This window comes from Panulirus ornatus, chromosome 19, assembly GCF_036320965.1.
Source record: "Panulirus ornatus isolate Po-2019 chromosome 19, ASM3632096v1, whole genome shotgun sequence".
Lineage (NCBI taxonomy): Eukaryota > Metazoa > Arthropoda > Malacostraca > Decapoda > Palinuridae > Panulirus > Panulirus ornatus.
In genome coordinates this window covers 46,162,270-46,185,261 of record NC_092242.1, presented here as the reverse complement: position 1 = coordinate 46,185,261, position 22,992 = coordinate 46,162,270, and the positions used below count along the sequence as shown (strand labels likewise).

The window sequence follows — 22,992 nt, the reverse complement described above, 5'->3', positions numbered from 1 at the left end:
CTCAATTATCTCATATCGAACATGTCCACACTCCTCTGCACAACCTCATTTATAGCCCATGACTCGCAACCTTACAACAGACTGCATACTTGCCCCTCTCTCTGAAACTCTTCCATTCATCTCCCTAAAAACCCCATTCATAAACAAATGAAACAACTACGGAGACATCACGCATCCCTACTGCAAATGACATTCACTGGGAACCAATCACTTTCGTCTCTTCTTACTCATACACATGCCTTACCTCCTCAATAAGAACTTTTCACTGCCTCTAGCAACTTGTCTCCCACACCATATACTCTTAATACCTTCCACAGAGCATCTCTCTCAACTCTATCATATGCCTTCACCAGATCCATGAATGCTACATACAAATCCACTGATGCTCTGTACATTCCTTCACCCTCTCTGTCAATACCCTCCATATAATTTCCCAGGAATACTCAACAACTTTATACCTCTGTAATATGAACACTCACCTTTATACCCTTTGCCTTTTTATGATGGCACTATGCATGCATTTCACCAATCCTGAGGCACTTCACCACGAGCCATACATACATTGAATATCCTCACCAACCAGTCAACAACATAGTCACCCCCTTTTTTAAGAAATTCCACTGCAATACCATCCAAATCCACCGCTTTGCCGGCTTTTGTCATCTGCAAAACTTTTACTACCTCTTCTATGTTTACCAAACCATTCTCTCTGATCCTCTCACTTCGCACAATACCTCGACCAAAACACCCTATACCTGTCACTCTCTCATCTAACACATTCAACAAACCTTCAAAATACTTACTCCATCTCCTCACATCACCACTACTTGTAATTAACTGGGATAGGGGAGAAAAAATACTTTCCATGCATTCCCTGTGTGTCATAGAAGGCGAGTAAAGGGGACGGGAGCAGGGGGCTACAAACCCTCTCCTCCTTGTATTTTAACTTTCTAAAAGGGGAAACAGAAGGAGTTACGCAGGGAGTGCTTATTGTCCATGAAGGCTCAGATTGGGGTGTGTAAACGTGTGGATGTAACCAAGATGAGAAAAAAAAGGAGAGATAGGTAGTATGTTTGAGGAAAGGAACTTGGATATTTTTGCTCTGAGTGAAACGAAGCTCAAGGGTAAAGGGGAAGAGTGGTTTGAGAATAATTTGGGAGTAAAGTCAGGGGTTGGTGAGTGGACAAGAGCAAAGGAAGGAGTAGCACTACTTCTGAAACAGGAGTTGTGGGAGTATGTGATAGAGTGTAAGAAAACTCTAGATTACTATGGGTCAAACTGAAAGTGGATGGAGAGAGATGGTTGATTGTTGTGGGCTATGCACCTGGGCATGAGAAGAAAGATCATGAAGGCAAGTGTTTTGGGAGCATCTGAGTGAGTGTGTTAGTAGATTTAATGCACAAGACCAGGTTATAGTGATGGGGGATTTGAATGCAAAGGTGAGTAATGTGGCAGTTGAGGGAATAATTGGTGTAAATGGGGTGTTCAGTGTTGTAAATAGAAATGTTGAAGAGCTTGTAGATTTATGTGCTGAAAAAGGACTGGTGACTGGGAATACCTGGTTTGAAAAGAGATATACATAAGTATATGTATGTAAGTAGGAGAGATGGCCAGAGAGCATTATTGGATTACGTGTTAATTGATAGGCACATAAAAGAGAGGCTTTTGTATATTAATGTGCTGAGAGGTGCAACTGGAGGGATGTCTGAGCATTACCTTTTGGAGGTGAAGGTGAAGATTTGTAGAGGTTTTCAGAAAAGAAGAGAGAATGTTGGGGTGAAAAGAGTGGTGAGAGTAATTGAGCTTGGGAAGGAGACTTGTGTTAGGAAGTACCAAGAGGTCTAGACTGAGTGCAGAATGGAAAAAGGTGAGAGCAAAGGACATAATGTGAGTGGGGAGGAATGGGATGTATTTAGGGAAGCAGTGATGGCTTGCACAAAAGATGCTTGTGGCATGAGAAGCTTGGGAGGAGGGCAGATTAGAAAGGGTAGTGAGTAGTCAGAGGAAGAAGTAAGATTATTAGTAAAAGAGAAGAGAGAGGCATTTGAACGATTTTTGCAGGGAACTAGCGCAAATGACTGAGAGATGTATAAAAGAAAGAGACAAGAGGTCAAGATAACGGTGCAAGAGGTGAGAAAGAGGGCAAATTAGAGTTGAGATGAGGGAGTATCATTAAATTTTAGGGAGACTAAAAAGATGTTTTGGAAAGAGGTAAATAAAGTGTTTAAGACGAGAACAAAAGGGAACATTGGTGAAGGGGGCTAATGGGGAGGTGATAACAAGAGGTGGTGATGTGAGAAGTGTGAGAAAGAGATAGAGTGATTATTTTGAAGGTTTGTTGAATGTGTTAGATGATAGAGTGGTAGACATAGCTTGTTTTGATCGATGTGGTGTGCAAAGTGAAAGGGTTAGGGAGAATGAGTCGGTAAACAGAGAAGAGGTAGTGAAAGCTTTGCAGAAGATGAAAGCCGGCAAGGCGGCGGGTTTGGATGGTATTGCAGTGGAATATATTAAAAAAGAGGGTGAATGTGTTGTTGACTGGTTGGTGAGGATATTCAGTGTATGTATGGCTCATGGTGAAGTGCATGAGGATGGCAGAATGCATGCATAGTGCCATTGTACAAAGGCACAGGGGATACAGATGAGTGTTCAAATTATGGAGATATAAGATTGTTGAGTATTCCTGGGAAATTATATGGGAGGGTATTGATTGAGAGGGTGAAGTCATGTACAGAGCATCAGATTGGGGAAGAGTAGTGTGGTTTCAGAAGTGGTAGAGGATGTGTGGATTAAGTGTTTGCTTTGAAGAATGTATGTGAGAAATACTTAGAAAAACAAATAGATTTGTATGGAGCATTTATGGATTTGGAGAAGGCATATGATTGAGTTGATAGAGATGCTCTGTGGAAGGTATTAAGAGTATATGGTGTGGGAGGGAAGTTGCTAGAAGCAGTGAAAAGCTTTATCGAGGATGTAAGGCATGTGTACGAGTAGGAAGAGAGGAAAGTGATTGGTTCCCATTGAATGTCAGTTTGCGGCAGGGGGGCGCAATTTCTCCATGGTTGTTTATTTTGGTTATGGATGGGGTTTTTATGGATGTGAATGGAAGAGCTTTGGAGAGAGGAGCAAGTATGCAGTCTGTTTTGGATGAGAGGGCTTGGGAAGTGAGTCAGTTGGTGTTCACTGATAATACAGCGCTGGTGGCTGATTTGGGTGAGAAACTGCAGAAGCTGGTGACTGAGTTTGGTAAAGTGTGTGAAAGAAGAAAGCTGAGAGTAAATGTGAATAAGAGCAAGGTTATTAGGTACAGTAGGGTTGTAGGATAAGTCAATTGGGAGGTAAGTTTGAATGGAGAAAAACTGGAGGAAGTTAAGTGTTTTAGGTACCGGGAAGTGGATTTGGCAGCGAATGGAACCATGAAAGTGGAAGCGAGTCACCGGGTATGGGAGGGGGCGAATGTTCTGGTATCATTGAAGAATGTGTGGAAGGCGAGAACATTATCTGGGAAAGCAAAAATGGGTATGTTTGAAGGAATAGTGGTTCCAACAATGTTATATGGTTGCGAGGTGTGGGCTATAGATAGGGTTGCGCAGAGGAGGGTGGATGTGTTGGAAATGAGATGTTTGAGGACAATATGTGGTGGAAGGTGGTTTGATCGAGTAAGTAATGAAAGGGTAAGAGAGATGTTTGGCAATAAAATGAGTGTGGTTGAGAGAGTAGAAGAGGGTATATTGAAATGGTTTGGTCACATTGAGAGAAAGAGCAAGGAAAGATTGACAAAAATGATATGTGTCATAGGTGGAGGGAACGAGGAGAAGTATGAGTCCAAACTGGAGGTGTAAGGATGGAGTGAAAAAGATTTTGAGTGATCAGGGCCTAAACATGCAGGAGGGTGAAAGGTGTGCAAGGAATAGAGTGAATTGGAACGATGTGGTATACCGGGGTCGACGTGCTGTCATTGGATTGAACCAGGGCAGCGTCTGGGATAAATCATGGAAAGTTTTGTGGGGCGTGGATGTGGAAAGGGAGCATTGGTTTCAGTGCATTATACATGACAGCTATCATATGCCTTTTCCAGATCCATAAATGCTACATACAAAGCCATTTGTTTTTCTAAGTATTTCTCATACATTATTCAGAGCAAACACTTGATCCACACATCCTCAACCACTTTTGAAACCACACTGCTGTTCCCCAATCTGATGCTCCGTACATGCCTTCTCCCTCTCAATCAATACCCTCCCATATAATTTTCCAGGAATATTCAACAAACTTATACCTATGTAATATGAACACTCACCTTTATCCCCTTTATCTATACCTATGTAATATGAACACTCACCTTTATCCCCTTTATCTTTGTGCAATGGCACTGTGCATGCATTCTGCCAATCCTCAGGCACTTCACCATGAGCCATAAATACATTGAATATCCTCACCAACCAGTCAACAACATAGTCACCCCCATTTTTTAATAGATTCAATTCCAGTACCATCCAAACCTGCCATCTTGCCGTTTTCATCTTCTGCAAAGCTTTCACAACTTCTCTGTTTACTGAACCATTCTCCCTGACCCTCTCACTTCACACACCACCTCGACCAAAACACCCTATATCTGCCATTGTATTATCTAATACATTCATGAAACCTTCAAAATACCCTAGCTTGAGCCAGGTAACCATTTAATGTCCAACCCCTAGGGGTGGTGAACAGCTGGCTTGACTGTGGACCGACTGCCATAACCCAGATTTGAACCTATGTGCTGAACCGTGGGTGGTCTGCCCTTGAATGTGTCACTTCCTCTCCCCTCTCTACTCTTATACCCATTCTCTTTCTTCCTCTGAATATATCTCCTGTCCTAATTTGAACAATGCAGAATTTCAGAATGGGTTAACAGTAACCTGGTTAAATTCAAGAGTGAAATGCAATTTTTACCTGTATTAGTTTTTGTCTCAACATTTTCCCCTTTGTTCTGTTTTATAACACCATAGTTCATCCCTGGAACAAATTAACAGTTCATCCGTGGAACAAATTAAACGTATTGGGCATGAATATATTTTCCTGTCTGTCTTGGGAATGCTACATATTTCTTATCACAAAATCTGTTTTCCAAAAGTTTGTGATGATATGTAGATGGTTTATTATTTTATATGAGCAGCTGTTTCATAGCTACTGGGGATTTCATATGCCCCAGCAAGGATTACTGCTCTAACATCAGGGTTAGTTATTGCTGCACCTCTGTTTTAGCCAGAATGGAATCAAAAGCCTTTTGTCTCATTAATCTCCAAGTATTACCTTTTTCCTACCATCCCATTCTGTATGTCATGATGTTGCTTTCTTCATGTTCAGATATTGTTTTGGCCACTTTTTGTGAGCTCTTTTCTCATGTCCTTGCCACCACGTATTGTACCTGTGGCATGCATGTGGCTGTTACTACCAAAAGTTTGTGTGTGTGGACCTGCCAAATATGGATTGACTATTATGATACCTCCTCCTTCCTTCTGAACAGCAAAACTCTGGAATTCGCATACTTTTTGTATCTTTCCTCCTTCCTATAAGCTTTATATCTCTAAGAGTGGGGCCTGTAATCACTTGAGGAAATTTAATTAAGATCATTTTCCTCTTTCCCTTATATTTTTTCTATACCTGTGATGGACATTTATGGACATGACATTGCGGACACTGTATTAAAGGAAATCATTATGGGTAACCATTCATTTGTATAACGTAATAGAATAATGTTGAAGTTGCTTATTTCAAGTAGGCCTAGTGTTTTTCTTGTTGCTGATATTCTAAAACATGAGTACTTTTTCTTTTCTAAAGTGTATTTTACTTTACTGTGAATGTTTAGTGCAGATGTTATCTAATAGCAGATTTCCATATACATTCATGTACTTTATTTGTCTTTGTACCTTGTTCATTTTTCACTCAGAGAGTGAATGTATGAGTGAGTGAAAGGCATGATTGCCTGTTTGTTTTTATAGAAAAGTTTTACTTTTGCAGGGTCACATGATGACCTCTCTGTTCTCACATATGGATAAAACCCCATGAGCATCTGAGAGAGCACCTAGTTAGGGTTATAGCACCTTAAAACTTACCAAAAATGAGGTGTATCCATGAGGTATCCATGAGGATTCACCCTTTTTGACCACCATATCTTTGAGGCTAGATTGCACTTGTTCACAGAGACCCCTCTACTATATATCAATCTGGCAAGGTCTGTGATGGTACAAGTGTGAGGTGGTGTTAGGCTGCCAGCCAAACAAATCCATCACTTGCTTGAATTGTTTCTCTTGACCATAGCTGCTAGCAGGTCTTTATGATTTTTGCTTCATGACCTGAAAGGTGTTGAATCTGCAGTCATGTCTTTGTTTTGTAGCATGAATTGTGAGTACATTTTTTGCTTTGGAGCTCTGTCACATGATTGTGCAATTGATCATTTAGGCTAGCCAGGTGATTATTAAATCATTTTATTGTAACAGAGGTGTGCTATACTTTGCTGAAGTTGATTTTTTTTATATGTAAGTTTATCATTGTTGAGTGTTAGTTGCTTTTGTAATTTCAGGGGTCATAATTAGGTAAGCTCTGTGTTTTTCAGTATGGAAGCAACCATAAATCTTTGCTGTAATTGTTGAGTCATCTTACCCAGTGGTTTTATTTCTTTTTTTTTTTCTTGCATTCGCTCTGTTTTTAGCCCCTTTGAAAATTTCATGAAAGTACTTTGTGTATTGGTCTAGGATTTGATGGCATTATAGGAAGCATTTATTGGTCTAGGATTTGATGGCATTATAGGAAGCATGTATTGGTATAGGATTTGATGGCATTATAGGAAGCATGTCACAGATGTTATGTGTACATGTGGAGTATGTAGTGCTGTGTCTAAAGATGTTAGGACACTGTTTAGCTGGTTGAGAGTTTTTCTCACTGGTAAAACCCATTAGATGGCTTTATTCTTAGTCATGTCTTTAGCAGTGTACCAGTGAGCAAACTACTGGAATAAAGTTTGGAGGATGTCTTCACAGGAGAAATCCTTATGGTCCCTCATAGGTTTTCCCTTGTAGGAGCAAAAGAGATTTGTTAAAGCACAGAGAATCTGTGCATGTGTTGATGACCATCTGTAATGGATTCTGAGTTAGGTTGTCCCAACAAATATTTGAACAGCGCTTTGGTGTTATACAGTGTAATAAACCCTAATTAACATTTCTGGTCAGTTGTTTCAACAAGATACCCAGGAATGGAATCTCATGAAGGTTTTGGTAGTGTTTATATGCTGAACCTTAGACTCTGTTGTTGACCAAGTGGAGTAAGTCCATTTCAGCTGACTCTAAGTGATTTTTAACTGAGCTTTGGTTATTTTTTGTAAGGAGAAGTTTAACATATAATTGTTTTTCAGTTGTAACAGATATGTAGATAAGTTACAGTGGAATCTTTTGAAATGTAAACCTAACCTAACCTAACCAACCTAACCTAACTGTTAATCTCAAGCTCTTGTTTGGTTTAGGATGCATTACAGCCATGCTTAAGAAGCTGATGAATCATCTGAAGGATTCTTGTTTATTGGAGGTCCAAAACATTCAGAGTCCTGTAAGGGTGCAAATGAATCTTTAATTTTCATTCAGATTTGATGCTAAGAGAACCTAGAGATAAGGAGTCCCCCTCCCTTCCTTTTTTTATATATCTCTCTGTCAATCACATGAAGTAATTAAATGGACTTTACATGATTATATGATCCATCCAAAACAAAATAGCTGAATTGCATTGCATGGAAAACATTGAACACGTAGATATCACTGGTGTATAAGAAACATTTCTGAACATGGAAAACTACAATGTGATTATGGAGTACAATTTACCAGACCACAAACTGTTTGTAAGGGATAGAGGTGGTCAAGGAGGTGGAACTGCACTGTATGTAGATTCTTAACTAAAACCCATCTAAATTCAGGCTTCAACATTTGCCACTGTTGAACACTTTTGTGTTTAGAATAACAAAATTTTCCAGACTTTACATAGACATTGTGTCTAGAGCCCTAGTCAGATATTGATATGTAAGAGCAGTACAGGATAAAGACTCAATCATTCAGGGGGGCTTTAATCTTCCAGAAATCAAATTGCAAACTATCTCAGGTGTAAAAAATGAATCTGTTAGACCTATAAATGTTGCCAAAGATAATTTTCTTAACCAAACCATCACTGAGGCAACTTACAAATGCTGTCAAAGATAATTTCTTCACCAAACCATCCCCGAGGTGACAAGGGAAAGTAACATACTTGATTTAGTTCTTGAATCCCAGGAGTCCCATAATTGATACCCATATTGGTGAAATCTAGGCACTTGTGACCATATCGTGGTCAACTTCGATGTAGATATCAAAACCGATTCCCCTAAATCCAGTATTACTGCACCTAACTTTAAAAGGGCAGATTTTAAGGGATTGTGCAGTGCATGAAAGAGTCTCTCCTTTATTGGTTTATGCTCAGAGGAATCAGCTTATACACCAACAAGACAAATTTGTTCCCATGCACCACATTTGTTCCCATGCACAACAGAAACAGTCAAACCAACAACAGGCCCAAATATCACAAGAACTATACAGTGCATAGATATGTTTTAAGAAATTGGACAATGACCCAAATATCAAAGTGTAATGTAGCATTGTTAGGAGAGATGTGAAAAGGCTTAGAAAGTTGCAAGAGGTATTAATAGAGGTCCTAAAAGATTTTATAGGTTTTTTTTTTTTTTTTTTATACTTTGTCGCTGTCTCCCGCGTTTGCGAGGTAGCGCCAGGAAACAGACGAAAGAAATGGCCCCCCCCCCCCCCCCCCCCATACACATGTACATACACACGTCCACACACGCAAATATACATACCTACACAGCTTTCCATGGTTTACCCCAGACGCTTCACATGCCTTGCTTCAATCCACTGACAGCACGTCAACCCCTGTATACCACATGACTCCAATTCACTCTATTTCTTGCCCTCCTTTCACCCTCCTGCATGTTCAGGCCCCGATCACACAAAATCTTTTTCACTCCATCTTTCCACCTCCAATTTGGTCTCCCTCTTCTCCTCGTTCCCTCCACCTCCGACACATATATCCTCTTGGTCAATCTCTCCTCACTCATTCTCTCCATGTGCCCAAACCATTTCAAAACACCCTCTTCTGCTCTCTCAACCACGCTCTTTTTATTTCCACACATCTCTCTTACCCTTACGTTACTTACTCGATCAAACCACCTCACACCACACATTGTCCTCAAACATCTCATTTCCAGCACATCCATCCTCCTGCGCACATCTCTATCCATAGCCCACGCCTCGCAACCATACAACATTGTTGGAACCACTATTCCCTCAAACATACCCATTTTTGCTTTCCGAGATAATGTTCTCGACTTCCACACATTTTTCAAGGCTCCCAAAATTTTCGCCCCCTCCCCCACCCTATGATCCACTTCCGCTTCCATGGTTCCATCCGCTGACAGATCCACTCCCAGATAACTAAAACACTTCACTTCCTCCAGTTTTTCTCCATTCAAACTCACCTCCCAATTGACTTGACCCTCACCCCTACTGTACCTAATAACCTTGCTCTTATTCACATTTACTCTCAACTTTCTTCTTCCACACACTTTACCAAACTCAGTCACCAGCTTCTGCAGTTTCTCACATGAATCAGCCACCAGCGCTGTATCATCAGCGAACAACAACTGACTCACTTCCCAAGCTCTCTCATCCCCAACAGACTTCATACTTGCCCCTCTTTCCAGGACTCTTGCATTTACCTCCCTTACAACCCCATCCATAAACAAATTAAACAACCATGGAGACATCACACACCCCTGCCGCAAACCTACATTCACTGAGAACCAATCACTTTCCTCTCTTCCTACACGTACACATGCCTTACATCCTCGATAAAAACTTTTCACTGCTTCTAACAACTTGCCTCCCACACTGTATATTCTTAATACCTTCCACAGAGCATCTCTATCAACTCTATCATATGCCTTCTCCAGATCCATAAATGCTACATACAAATCCATTTGCTTTTCTAAGTATTTCTCACATACATTCTTCAAAGCAAACACCTGATCCACACATCCTCTACCACTTCTGAAACCGCACTGCTCTTCCCCAATCTGATGCTCTGTACATGCCTTCACCCTCTCAATCAATACCCTCCCATATAATTTACCAGGAATACTCAACAAACTTATATAGGTATATCAATGATAAGAACTTTTAAGGAGTGGGTTTGGACCTTTAGTAAAGGAAGATGGGGAACCCATTCAGGATAAAAGTATAGTAACAACCCAGAATGAGTTTTTACCTTGGTTTTTACACTAAAAAGCAGTGACACAGGTTTTGAGATTAATAAGTTGCACTCACATGATACCAGAATTTGCCATCACAGTTAGAGAAGTACTAACACAGTTAAGTTGAAGACTAATTAAAGTCCATGTCCTGATCATTTCTAACCTTGAGTTATTAAAAACATCAGATATGAAATTTATGTATTTTCTGTAAATGTCTCCATGATGGAATAGTCCTGCAGGACTGGAGACTGGCAGATGTCACTCATATATTCAAAAAGGGATGCTGTGAAATGGCTGGGAGTTACTGTCATATTAGCCTTACTTCAGTGATATGTAATATTATGGAGTTGAGAATTTAAGATCAAATTGCAGCCTACTTGGAACAGTCTGATCAGTAATCCACAGCATAGATTTTAGAAAGCACAGATCATGCCTAACACACCTCCTTGAATTTTATCATAAATTGTTCTTTACCCGCTGCAAGACAAAACAATAGATATTATATTTCAGACTTTTAGAAAGCATTCGACAAAGTCTGCCATGCTAAATTGATGCCCAAAGTCTAGGCCTTGAAGATGACTTGTTACATAGGAAACTGGATAGAAGCCTTGGTACATGATAGGAGGCATAGTTGTAATGAATGATGAATGATCACTGTGATCACCCATTAATAGTGGGGTCCCCAAGGATCCATACTTAGACATATACCTTCCATCATTCATATTAATGATACTGATGTAGGGCTGATAAAAGTATAGTAAAAACCCAGAATGAGTTTTTTACCTCTGTTTTTACACTACAGAGCAGATAACATAAAGATCGGCTGTGCCATATTAACTGAACAAGATAACTTAAGATTACAAGAGGATCTATATGAAACTGCTGGAATGGCATTAGCCATGTAACATCAGTAAATGTCTGCTGTTTCAAGTAGGAAACCTCAACAAAAAATTTGATAATGAACTTGTGGGCCACAAGATAAAGGTCACTACTAGTATGAGGGATCTAGGCGTCATAGTCTCCATCAACTTCAGATTATCCCAGCATTATAATGAAGCTGCTAAGAAAGTAAATAGGGTGTTAGGATTTCTTAGTAGAAACTTTTCATACATAAGTAAGCACGTGATATTGTCACTATACATAAGTCAAGTTAGACCCCACCTTGAATATGCAGTGCAGTCCCCCACCACATTAACCAAAGATATTCTTAAGGGGTGAAAGAATACTTCCCACGCATTCCTCGCGTGTCGTAGAAGGCGACTAGAGGGGACGGGAGCGGGGGGGCCAGAAATCCTCCCCTCCTTGTATTTTTTAACTTTCTAAAATGGGAAACAGAAGAAGGAGTCACGCGGGGAGTGCTCATCCTCCTCGAAGGCTCAGACTGGGGTGTCTAAATGTGTGTGGATGTAACCAAGATGTGGAAAAAGGAGAGATAGGTAGTATGTTTGAGGAAAGGAACCTGGATGTTTTGGCTCTGAGTGAAACGACGCTCAAGGGTAAAGGGGAAGAGTGGTTTGGGAATGTCTTGGGAGTAAAGTCAGGGGTTAGTGAGAGGACAAGAGCAAGGGAAGGAGTAGCAGTACTCCTGAAACAGGAGTTGTGGGAGTATGTGATAGAATGTAAGAAAGTAAATTCTCGATTAATATGGGTAAAACTGAAAGTTGATGGAGAGAGATGGGTGATTATTGGTGCATATGCACCTGGGCATGAGAAGAAAGATCATGAGAGGCAAGTGTTTTGGGAGCAGCTGAATGAGTGTGTTAGTGGTTTTGATGCACGAGACCGGGTTATAGTGATGGGTGATTTGAATGCAAAGGTGAGTAATGTGGCAGTTGAGGGAATAATTGGTATACATGGGGTGTTCAGTGTTGTAAATGGAAATGGTGAAGAGCTTGTAGATTTATGTGCTGAAAAAGGACTGGTGATTGGGAATACCTGGTTTAAAAAGCGAGATATACATAAGTATACATATGTAAGTAGGAGAGATGGCCAGAGAGCGTTATTAGATTACGTGTTAATTGACAGGCGCGCGAAAGAGAGACTTTTGGATGTTAATGTGCTGAGAGGTGCAACTGGAGGGATGTCTGATCATTATCTTGTGGAGGCTAAGGTGAAGATTTGTATGGGTTTTCAGAAAAGAAGAGTGAAAGTTGGGGTGAAGAGGGTGGTGAGAGTAAGTGAGCTTGGGAAGGAGACTTGTGTGAGGAACTACCAGGAGAGACTGAGTACAGAATGGAAAAAGGTGAGAACAATGGAAGTAAGGGGAGTGGGGGAGGAATGGGATGTATTTAGGGAATCAGTGATGGATTGCGCAAAAGATGCTTGTGGCATGAGAAGAGTGGGAGGTGGGTTGATTAGAAAGGGTAGTGAGTGGTGGGATGAAGAAGTAAGATTATTAGTGAAAGCGAAGAGAGAGGCATTTGGACGATTTTTGCAGGGAAAAAATGCAATTGAGTGGGAGGTGTATAAAAGAAAGAGACATGAGGTCAAGAGAAAGGTGCAAGAGGTGAAAAAAAGGGCAAATGAGAGTTGGGGTGAGAGAGTATCATTAAATTTTAGGGAGAATAAAAAGACGTTCTGGAAGGAGGTAAATAAAGTGCGTAAGACAAGGGAGCAAATGGGAACTTCAGTGAAGGGCGCAAATGGGGAGGTGATAACAAGTAGTGGTGATGTGAGAAGGAGTTGGGTGATGTGAGAAGGAGATGGAGTGAGTACTTTGAAGGTTTGTTGAATGTGTTTGATGATAGAGTGGCAGATATAGGGTGTTTTGGTCGAGGTGGTGTGCAGAGTGAGAGGGTTGGGGAAAATGATTTGGTAAACAGAGAAGAGGTAGTAAAAGTTTTGCGGAAGATGAAAGCCGGCAAGGCAGCAGGTTTGGATGGTATTGCAGTGGAATTTATTAAAAAAGGGGGTGACTGTATTATTGACTGGTTGGTAAGGTTATTTAATGTATGTATGACTCATGGTGAGGTGCCTGAGGATTGGCGGAATGCGTGCATAGTGCCATTGTATAAAGACAAAGGGGATAAGAGTGAGTGCTCAATTACAGAGGTATAAGTTTGTTGAGTATTCCTGGTAAATTATATGGGAGGGTATTGATTGAGAGGGTGAAGGCATGTACAGAGCATCAGATTGGGGAAGAGCAGTGTGGTTTCAGAAGTGGTAGAGGATGTGTGGATCAGGTGTTTGCTTTGAAGAATGTGTGTGAGAAATACTTAGAAAAGCAAATGGATTTGTATGTAGCATTTATGGATCTGGAGAAGGCATATGATAGAGTTGATAGAGATGCTCTGTGGAAGGTATTAAGAATATATGGTGTGGGAGGAAAGTTGTTAGAAGCAGTGAAAAGTTTTTATAGAGTATGTAAGGCATGTGTACGTGTAGGAAGAGAGGAAAGTGATTGGTTCTCAGTGAATGTAGGTTTGCGGCAGGGGTGTGTGAGATGTCTCCATGGTTGTTTAATTTGTTTATGGATGGGGTTGTTAGGGAGGTGAATGCAAGAGTTTTGGAAAGAGGGGCAAGTATGAAGTCTGTTGTGGATGAGAGAGCTTGGGAAGTGAGTCAGTTGTTGTTCGCTGATGATACAGCGCTGGTGGCTGATTCATGTGAGAAACTGCAGAAGCTGGTGACTGAGTTTGGTAAAGTGTGTGAAAGAAGATAGTTAAGAGTAAATGTGAATAAGAGCAAGGTAATTAGGTACAGTAGGGTTGAGGGTCAAGTCAATTGGGAGGTAAGTTTGAATGGAGAAAAACTGGAGGAAGTAAAGTGTTTTAGATTTCTGGAAGTGGATCTGGCAGCAGATGGACCCATGGAAGCTGAAGTGATCATAGGGTGGGGGAGGGGGCGAAAATCCTGGGAGCCTTGAAGAATGTGTGGAAGTCGAGAACATTATCTCGGAAAGCAAAAATGGGTATGTTTGAAGGAATAGTGGTTCCAACAATGTTGTATGGTTGCAAGGCGTGGGCTATGGATAGAGTTGTGCGCAGGAGGATGGATGTGCTGGAAATGAGATGTTTGAGGACAATGTGTGGTGTGAGGTGGTTTGATCGAGTAAGTAACGTAAGGATAAGAGAGATGTGTGTAAATAAAAAGAGCGTGGTTGAGAGAGCAGAAGAGGGTGTTTTGAAATGGTTTGGGCACATGGAGAGAATGAGTGAGGAAAGATTGACCAAGAGGATATATGTGTCGGAGGTGGAGGGAACGAGGAGAATTGGGAGACCAAATTGGAGGTGGAAAGATGGAATGAAAAAGATTTTGTGTGATCGGGGCCTGAACATGCAGGAGGGTGAAAGGAGGGCAAGGAATAGAGTGAATTGGATCGATGTGGTATACCGGGGTTGACGTGCTGTCAGTGGATTGAATCAGGGCATGTGAAGCGTCTGGGGTAAACCATGGAAAGTTGTGTAGATATGTATATTTGCGTGTGTGGATGTATGTATATATATGTGTATGGGGGTGGGTTGGGCCATTTCTTTCGTCTGTTTCCTTGCGCTACCTCGCAAACGCGGGAGACAGCGACCAAAAAAAAAATAATTCTTAAATTGAAAGTAGTGCAGCTAAGAGCAACTGAATTGGTTCCTTCCTTTCATTATAGACCACATGGGAACAGACTGTGAGAATTAAACGTTTTTTTCTGAGCAAGAGGTGTCTCCAGGGCAATAGAATGTTTTAAGGTACTTAAAGGATTTAACTTGTCAATACTAAAAATTTCTTTGCAGTAATGCTAGCTCGATCAATGAGAAGAAATAGACTAAAACTTAGAGGTCACTGAGTTAATGTTGTTACGAACTCAATACTTATTTTAGTAAGGTCGCCAATTTATATGTTATGAATACTATACTGATCCTTGTCTTTGCAAGGATGTTAGATTTGTTATGTTACACAACACCAGATAACACTATCTCAATTTTATGGGATTAAAACAAACACCAGGGTTAAATCTACATATAATACAAGAAATAAGAATACAAGATGTCAAGCACATTAATTGGGTACAAACACTTTCGTTAACATTTGACATTCAGTATTCCACATTCTACATTCCAGGTAAGATTTCAAACCAGATCTCTTCCCTGTATGACAAGTTGACTAGACTATGAAAGTATGACACAAGACATTCGTTGGGCAATTATATGACAAGTTTTGATACATCGTTACTTAGCTAAACCTGACGTGACTCAGTAAACATCTTACAATGTAGGGCAGTGGTGGCTACGAGGTTCGAGACAGGGAAAGCCTACATTACCTTGCTGGGCTCGGGACTGCTGAAGGAATCGACTCCCAGGCGATCATCTGAGCCTTTTATCTGAAGGACCAGCAAGGCAGGACAGCTAGCCACGCCTTGACCCGCCACCTATGGCTATGATAGGTCGGAATGACCACAATTGCCCTTGATTGGTCAAAAGACTGATTGTCACACCCTCATCCTGACGTGACTGGCTGGAGGAGGCCTAAGGTCCGGCCTTCATGTTGCGTAGAGTTCAACCTCCTTTGTTCCCTTGTTTACAACAGCAGCAATGATGTACGGGATGACACCCCATAGCTGGCCCCACGACTTGACCTGACGCCACTTATAAGGGTTCAGGTGCTGGAGGACTGGAAACAATGTAGCATAGCTTGAATATTTGATCCATACTTTATTTAACAAACCAAATGAAGACCGACTGAGACGTGAATTTCGTTCTGTCCAGACAAGAGATTGTTTTAAGGCAAGTAAATACAATATTTTTAAATACTTAAAGGATTCAGCAATGTTTTCATGCTTTTCAGAGCAACACAATCAATGTGTTTAAAATTAGGCTTAAGCATCACCTGTATCCATTATTGAATGATTCTTTCCACCACTCATTATAACTTAATGGTATATTATTCTGCCTTCTCAACTGTTGATCTCACCTGGTCCATGTGGTGATAATATAGCAACATTTATTTTTCTGTGTAGCATACTTTGAGTGAACAATATGGATAAGCCTTCCACATTATAAGTAAAATAGACATGGTAAGACATGAGGTTGGAGGTAAAGAATTTATCTTTTTTATTGCTGTTATACCAGAAAGTGAAGAGATGCATGACATATTCACATTCAATCCAATTCCAAACTTTCCTTTAAAAATTTTCATCAGACGTATTGGTTCTGCAAGGTGTTTTTCCACCTGTTTCCAATACAGCATGATACTGAAGTTGATGGCAGATGGGAAGAGAACCCTATCTCTGCTATCCTTTTCTTCTGCTTTTAAGTGGACTGCATCTTTTCCAGCTCTTTTAGGGCCAGACCTCTCTCTCTCTCTCTCTCTCTCTCTCTCTCTCTCTCTCTCTCTCTCTCTCTCTCTCTCTCTCTCTCTCTCTCTCTCTCTCTCTCTCTCTCTTAGTGGAACCACTACAATCAATTGTACTTTTGTGGGATTCGGAGGTGTGTGGGATCTTGGTGCTTTGGAACCTTAAAGTTGTCCATATTAGTCACAGGAAATATTCATCCTTTGTTTCCAACCTGTCCTTACCCTATGCTTGGGATGAAACTTTAATGTTTTCTCCTGATCATTCAGAATGTTCAGGGCTGTGCTTTTATAGGGATTATTAGCCGTTGCTTTGTAACTGATATGGCACATTCTGCAGGTGCTTTTCCAAGCCCTTTTATTGGTTTCTCCATTCATCAGTCCAAATTGTTTTCTGTTGGTGGTTAGGGGTAATTTCAATATTGGACTCTGCATGCTTAAAGTGTCCTTATTGTGCAGTTTCACTTTACTGTTATCAGTATATGAGAGCATTTTCTTTTTTTGTTGTTAAATGAATGATTCTTTATCTCATATTATTGTTTTACTTTATTTCAGGTTGGCTATACAACTCCCGGAGAACGTAGTCGATCATCAATGTACTGTACAGATATTGCAAAAATGTGTGGTATGCCAGTTATACATGTAAATGGGGATCATCCAGAGGTAAGCTAATGGACTCTTTGGCTGAGTTTTCAGATATTTAAGTGGAATTTTAAGCATAAGCATATTTTAGGAGTAAATTGATGAATATTTCTGTGGTGTTTTGATGATATCAAGATTTTTTCTCTCTCAAGTGCAGTATTTCCAACCCAGAAAATAAAGTTAGATGTGCAGATTCTCACTGGTCATTTTAGTTACTAGCTATCTTGTAGTAGAAATATAGAACCAGTGCTTAGAATCTGGAACATCATCTTGAATATGAAACTCAGATTGAAACCGGATGCTTAATCAACATGTTAGGAAATTCCTTAGGCAGGTACTTTATGGAAGGTGACCACACTAAATTAATCACTTGCTCTAGTTTGACATTTTCTTTGTCTGAGGTGGGATACATGGTAATTGAAGCTACATTCCAGGACAGTGTATCACGTACAACATTTAGCTTTCCAGCTATATACTTTAGGGTTGGAGTGAAATCTTTAATGGTTAGGGACAACCTGTCAGACTTATCTGTGGATTTCTGATTTTGGAATAATCTAACTATTGGCAGTGGTAAATATGTGTACAGGGTGGTGGTATTTAATGTTCTTGAAATGCCTAATACAATACAATAGCTACTGCCTCTTGTTTTGTGGCATTTTAATACTTTTTGCCTTTTTCAACATTCAGTTCTGTAGGCAATGGGGTACAAGTATCCTCTTACCCTTTGCATGAGCACAGCCCCTTGTTCCCCTTAGAACTCACATCAGTGATTGGATGAAATAGTTGTTGAACTAATATTAGTGCAGAAGTGAGGACTTTCTATAACCCTATACCATTCTGGATTGAAAATCTTTGCTATATGATCAATATCTACATATGAAAAAGTTCACACTTACTGATTGGCCAGTATTTAAAACTGGTGTGCAAGAATGGTGGGGATCAAGTAGTTATGCTACATACCCATAGAAATTTACACATTTGCCTTCAGGTCCTAATAATGCTTAAGACAAAACAGTATTGTCAGTCGTATGGTGATGAAATTTAACAATTCTTCAGATATAGAGTAAGATGTAACATTGTCTAGAGGAGATATAAGATGATGACACATCTTGAGTTTAAGGGAAGTCATTCTTAGGACACATACTCTTCCAGCATCAAGACTGAAGAGGGAAGAAGTTCCTTGCATGATTGGAGGGAGTGTTGCAGTGCATCTTTGCACACTACCCAGCCATACATGCACTACATAGAATTAGGTTGTTGAAAATTTTTCTCTGCTGCTGCTTGCTGATGACAAAGCAAATAGTGGTGTATCTGCTAAAACTTACTTCCTTAGTTTCTGTCCCAGTGGTCCCTTCTGTCTTAACAAGGCTGCTGCAGTACCCAGGAAGCTGGCCACATCCACTGATTCAGACCGTAGGTTGTGAGGTGTTAAGTTGTGTGTACTTCAATGTTCAGAGTTCAAGGCAATTGAGTAGCAAGTGCTGGGTGTCTTCTTTATGGTAGATGCACTGTGGGCATAAAGGATCTTTGGATATGTTGAGATGATGTTTGTTGTGTTGTAGTGATAGATGATATCCAGAATGAAGATGGAAGAGTGTGACTAGTATTTATGTAGGGAGCATAATTTCTAATGGATGTATGTCAAGTGGGTTGGCGGTTAAGATGGAGGTGGAAGGACATATACAGACACCTACCTGTCCATTGTACGCAGAGACACCTTCAGACAAACTAGATATACAAACAGAAGACAAAACTGACTACAAATGTAGACACAAGCTTGCTGCTTGTCAAGTTATTTCATTGTGTATGTGATTTATCTCTGATGATTGAGTGGAAGATGTAGCATGTTTTGTTTGGGGTGGTATGCAAAGTGAGAGCCATAGAGAGTGGCTTGGTGTACAGAGAAGAGGTGATGAAAGCTTTGCACAAGAAAAATGTGGCAAGGCAGCCAGATTGGATGGTATTGATGTTGAATTTATAAAAGAAGGGGATGGCTGTGTTTTTAATTGATTGATAAGTATTTTCAATGTATGTTTGAATCATGGTGAGGTGCCTGAGGATTAGCGGAATGCATGTATAGTGCTATTGGATAAAGACAAGGTGGATAAAGGTGAATGTTCAAACTACAGCACTATAAGTTTGTTGAGTATGCCTGGTAAGTTGTATGGGAGGGTATTGATTGAGAGGATGAAGGCATGTACAGAGCATCAGACTTGGGAGGAGCAATGTGGTTTTAGAAGTGCCAGAGGATATGTAGATCAGGTGTTTGCTTTAAAGAATGTATGTGAGAAATACTTAAAAGACAGATGGATTTGTATGAGGCATGTAGGTATGATGATCACACTAGTCCATGATGAAAGTTATGAAGATGAAATTGTGCTTCAGTAGTTCATAAAATTTTGTTTAATGTAATTTTTCTTTACATGTGGCATGATGTGTTTTGTGGAGACTATCCACCTAATCAGATACCAGTACTTGGCAAAGTAATGTAAATTACAACATCCCACTGGAGGACCACCAACCAGTGTTTACCAGTATAGACAACACACTGACTTGACCGACAGTAAGTGCATGATAGGGTTGATAGAAATCCTTTGTGGAAGGTCTTAAGAATATATGGGGTGGGAGGTAAGCTGCCAGAAGCATTGAGAAGTTTTTGTCAAGGGTGTAAGACTTGGGTTCAAAGAGGAAGAGAGGAGGGTAAATGGTTCCAAGTGAAGGTTGATCTTTAGGAGGGATGTGTGATGTCACCATGATTGTTCAATTTGCTTATGGATGGGGTGGTGAGGAAGGTAGATGCGAGAGTCTTGGAGAGAGGGGTGAGTATGCAGTCTGTGGGGGATGGGAAGGCCTGGGAAATCTCAGTTGTTGTCTGGAGATTCAGGTGAAAAATTGCAGAAGTTGGTGACTGACTTTAGAAAGTGTGTGAAAGGCAAAAGTTGAAAGTGGATATGAATAAAAGCAAGGTTATTAGGTTTAGCAGGATTATTTGGTGTGTGAGTTTGAATGGAGAAAAATTGGAGGAAGCAAAATGTTTTAGATATCTTGGAGTAGACATGGTAGTGAATGGAACCATGGAAGCAGAAGTGAGTCATAGGATGGGGAAGGGGTGAGGTTTCTGGGAGTGCTGAAGAATGTGTAGAAAGAGAAAAAGTTATCTCGGAGAGCAAAGATTGGTATGTTGGAAGGAAAAGTAGTATGGATGCCAAGTGTGGACTATAGGTAAGGCTGTGTGGAGAAGGATGGATGTTTTGGAAATCAAATATTTTAGGATAGTGTGTGGTGTTAAATGGTTTGATCAAGTAAGTAATGAAAGGGTAAGAGATATGTGTGGTAAAGAAGAGTGTGGTTGAGAGAGCAGAGGAGGATGTGCTGAAATGGTTTGGACATGTGGAGATATTGAATGAGAAAAGATTGATAAAGAGAATGTGTGTGTCCGAAGTGGAGGGAACAAGGAGAATGGAGAGGTCAAATTGGAGATTGAAGGATAGAGTGGAAATGATTTTGAGCAATCAGGGCCTGAACATGCTGGAGGGTGAAATGCATTCCTGGGATAGATTGAATAGGAACGATGTGATATACTGGGGTTGACGTGCTGTCAGTGGACTTAACTGAAGTGTGATTAGGCAGGGTAAGCTTTTTATTTCTGTTTTGTCTTTGTGGTTGGTAGTTAATTGTAGGTTGATCTGGGAGGAAGGGGTCTTGTACTTTTGCATGATTTGAGTGCCATGCATGTTCTGGTGGGATCCTTGTTTCATTTTGAAAGTGTTGTGTTTTTGTGGTGGCTAAGCATCCAGTGATTGTTATGAGCATGTGTTTTGTCTTTGTGTTGATGTTACTAATGTGGGGAGTAAATGTTTTGTGTGTTTGTGTAATGCCTGTAATGTTTGGTATTTTGTTCAGTGGGAGTGATTGTCCATTGATAGTGAGTGGAGGATGGGCTGGATTCATGTCTGTCTGGGGTTAAAAGAGTGATAGAAGACTTCTTTGGAGATGCAGACATTCCATTATTGGTGAGCCATTGTTCAAATTGTATAATGTAGTGGTGCCTGATTGATGTTCCTACTTTGGTGTCAGGGTGTTATGATACAGTTTTGAGGCTGCCTGCATATGAAAGGACCTTCTTGTTGACGTCTGCCTGAGGTAATGGAAGGGATTGAAGAGAGATGGGGAACTTCTCCTTGGGTGCTCCACTTTTAGAGTTTAAGTGTTTTAGAGATGAAACCATTGTGAATGATTCTGACATGGCAGCTGGCTATGAACCTAGCCAAGCACTTTTTGTCATTGTTGTGAAGGGAGGTGTCAAGTATTTTTTGTGTGGGGATGTGTTGGGGACAGTGTCTAATGCTTTGTTGATGACTATTCCTACCGGTACTATGCAGGAACGGGGTTGTGGTTGACTGGATCCATTTAGGGTATGTTGTGTGAGCTCAGTGTGTAGTGTGGTGGTAGAGTGAATTCATGCTAGGGGATGTTTTCTTTGATTCTGTTGTGGATTAGTTTTTCACAGAGTTTGGATGTTGAGGACTGAAATGATACAGGGCAGTAGGAGGAGAGGGAGTAAGTTGGTTTGGAGGGTTTTAGGATTGTTATGATGTTGGCAAGTTTCTAAATGTTTGGGATTTTGTTGTGAAGTCAGTTGTTGAAGATATCTACAAGTGCCTAGATTGCAAATGGGCCATAGTATTTTATGTATAAGTTTGATATGTTGTCAAGAGCCTATAGTAGGAGAGTTCTCTAAGGTTTTAATTGCATCGCTTATATCAGTGGGAGTTGGTGGACACTTGTTTGTGGATGGATTTTGTGTAGACTTTTCTGGACTTTCCTGTGTTTGGAAGAGTTGTTTTTTTGTTGATTTTCGACAGTAGTCTCATGAGTGTGTCTCTGTGTCTATGTGTTCCTAAGGGTCTTGTGATTCATTGTGTTGAGGCTATGTGTCTATCTGTTCCTAAGGGTCTTGTGATTCATAGTGTCGAGGAAGGAGTACCAATTTTCAATATGTCATTCAGTGATTAGGTTAATGAGGGTGCTATTTAGAGTTTGGATTTGTTCTCTGATTTCTATTGATGGAGAAGGGATGTGTCTAAGCAGATTTCTTTGCTTTAATATGTGCAAGAATTAGTGACCAAAGCAGAGGACTAATTATTTCATTTTTTTTTCTTTTTGTGTATATGTGTGTGGGTGTGGTGGGGTGAACCCACCTTCACTAGAACGATTTACCTCCCTCTCTTCATACTCACACACATGCCTTACTCTCTCAGTTAAAATATCCTCACTGACTCTAGAAGGTTTCCTCCCACACCAAACATTCGTAACACCTACCACAAAGCATCACTGTCAACCCAGTCATATTCTTTCTCCAGATCCATGAATGCCACACATATCCCCTTTTTTCTTAAGTTTTTCTCAGACGCATTCTTCAAAGCAAATGCCTTGCAGCAATCCACAGGTGTTCCACGAAGTGTCACCATATTGACAACACCTTGACTGAGTGGCATGTGACAGCCTGTGACTTCACCTGACATAATAATCCCTGGGAATTGTGTTTGGTGGCTCAACCTGCCTCTGCACCTGCAGTATTAATCCTTGATACCCACACTCAATGTTTGGTGGTGGCAGATTAAAAGATGCAGATGTAATTATAGATGACCTGACCATTTTCCGTTAAAAGAGCTGCTCTCAGTTCACCAGCATGGAGAGGTCAGAGCTTAGGACATTTGGCATCAATGTCTGAAATTACTGTTGGGAATGGC

General features: G+C 40.5%; 1 protein-coding gene across 1 annotated transcript in view; it reads left to right on the top strand.

The window, feature by feature from the left end:
- Positions 1-22,992, top strand: part of LOC139755483 (2-oxoadipate dehydrogenase complex component E1-like) — a 526,829-nt gene that overhangs the window by 259,187 nt on the left and 244,650 nt on the right. The window contains exon 6 of the mRNA XM_071673821.1: positions 17,153-17,260. Coding sequence (XP_071529922.1) covers positions 17,153-17,260 — 108 coding nt within the window. The remainder of the gene's footprint in view (positions 1-17,152; positions 17,261-22,992) is intronic.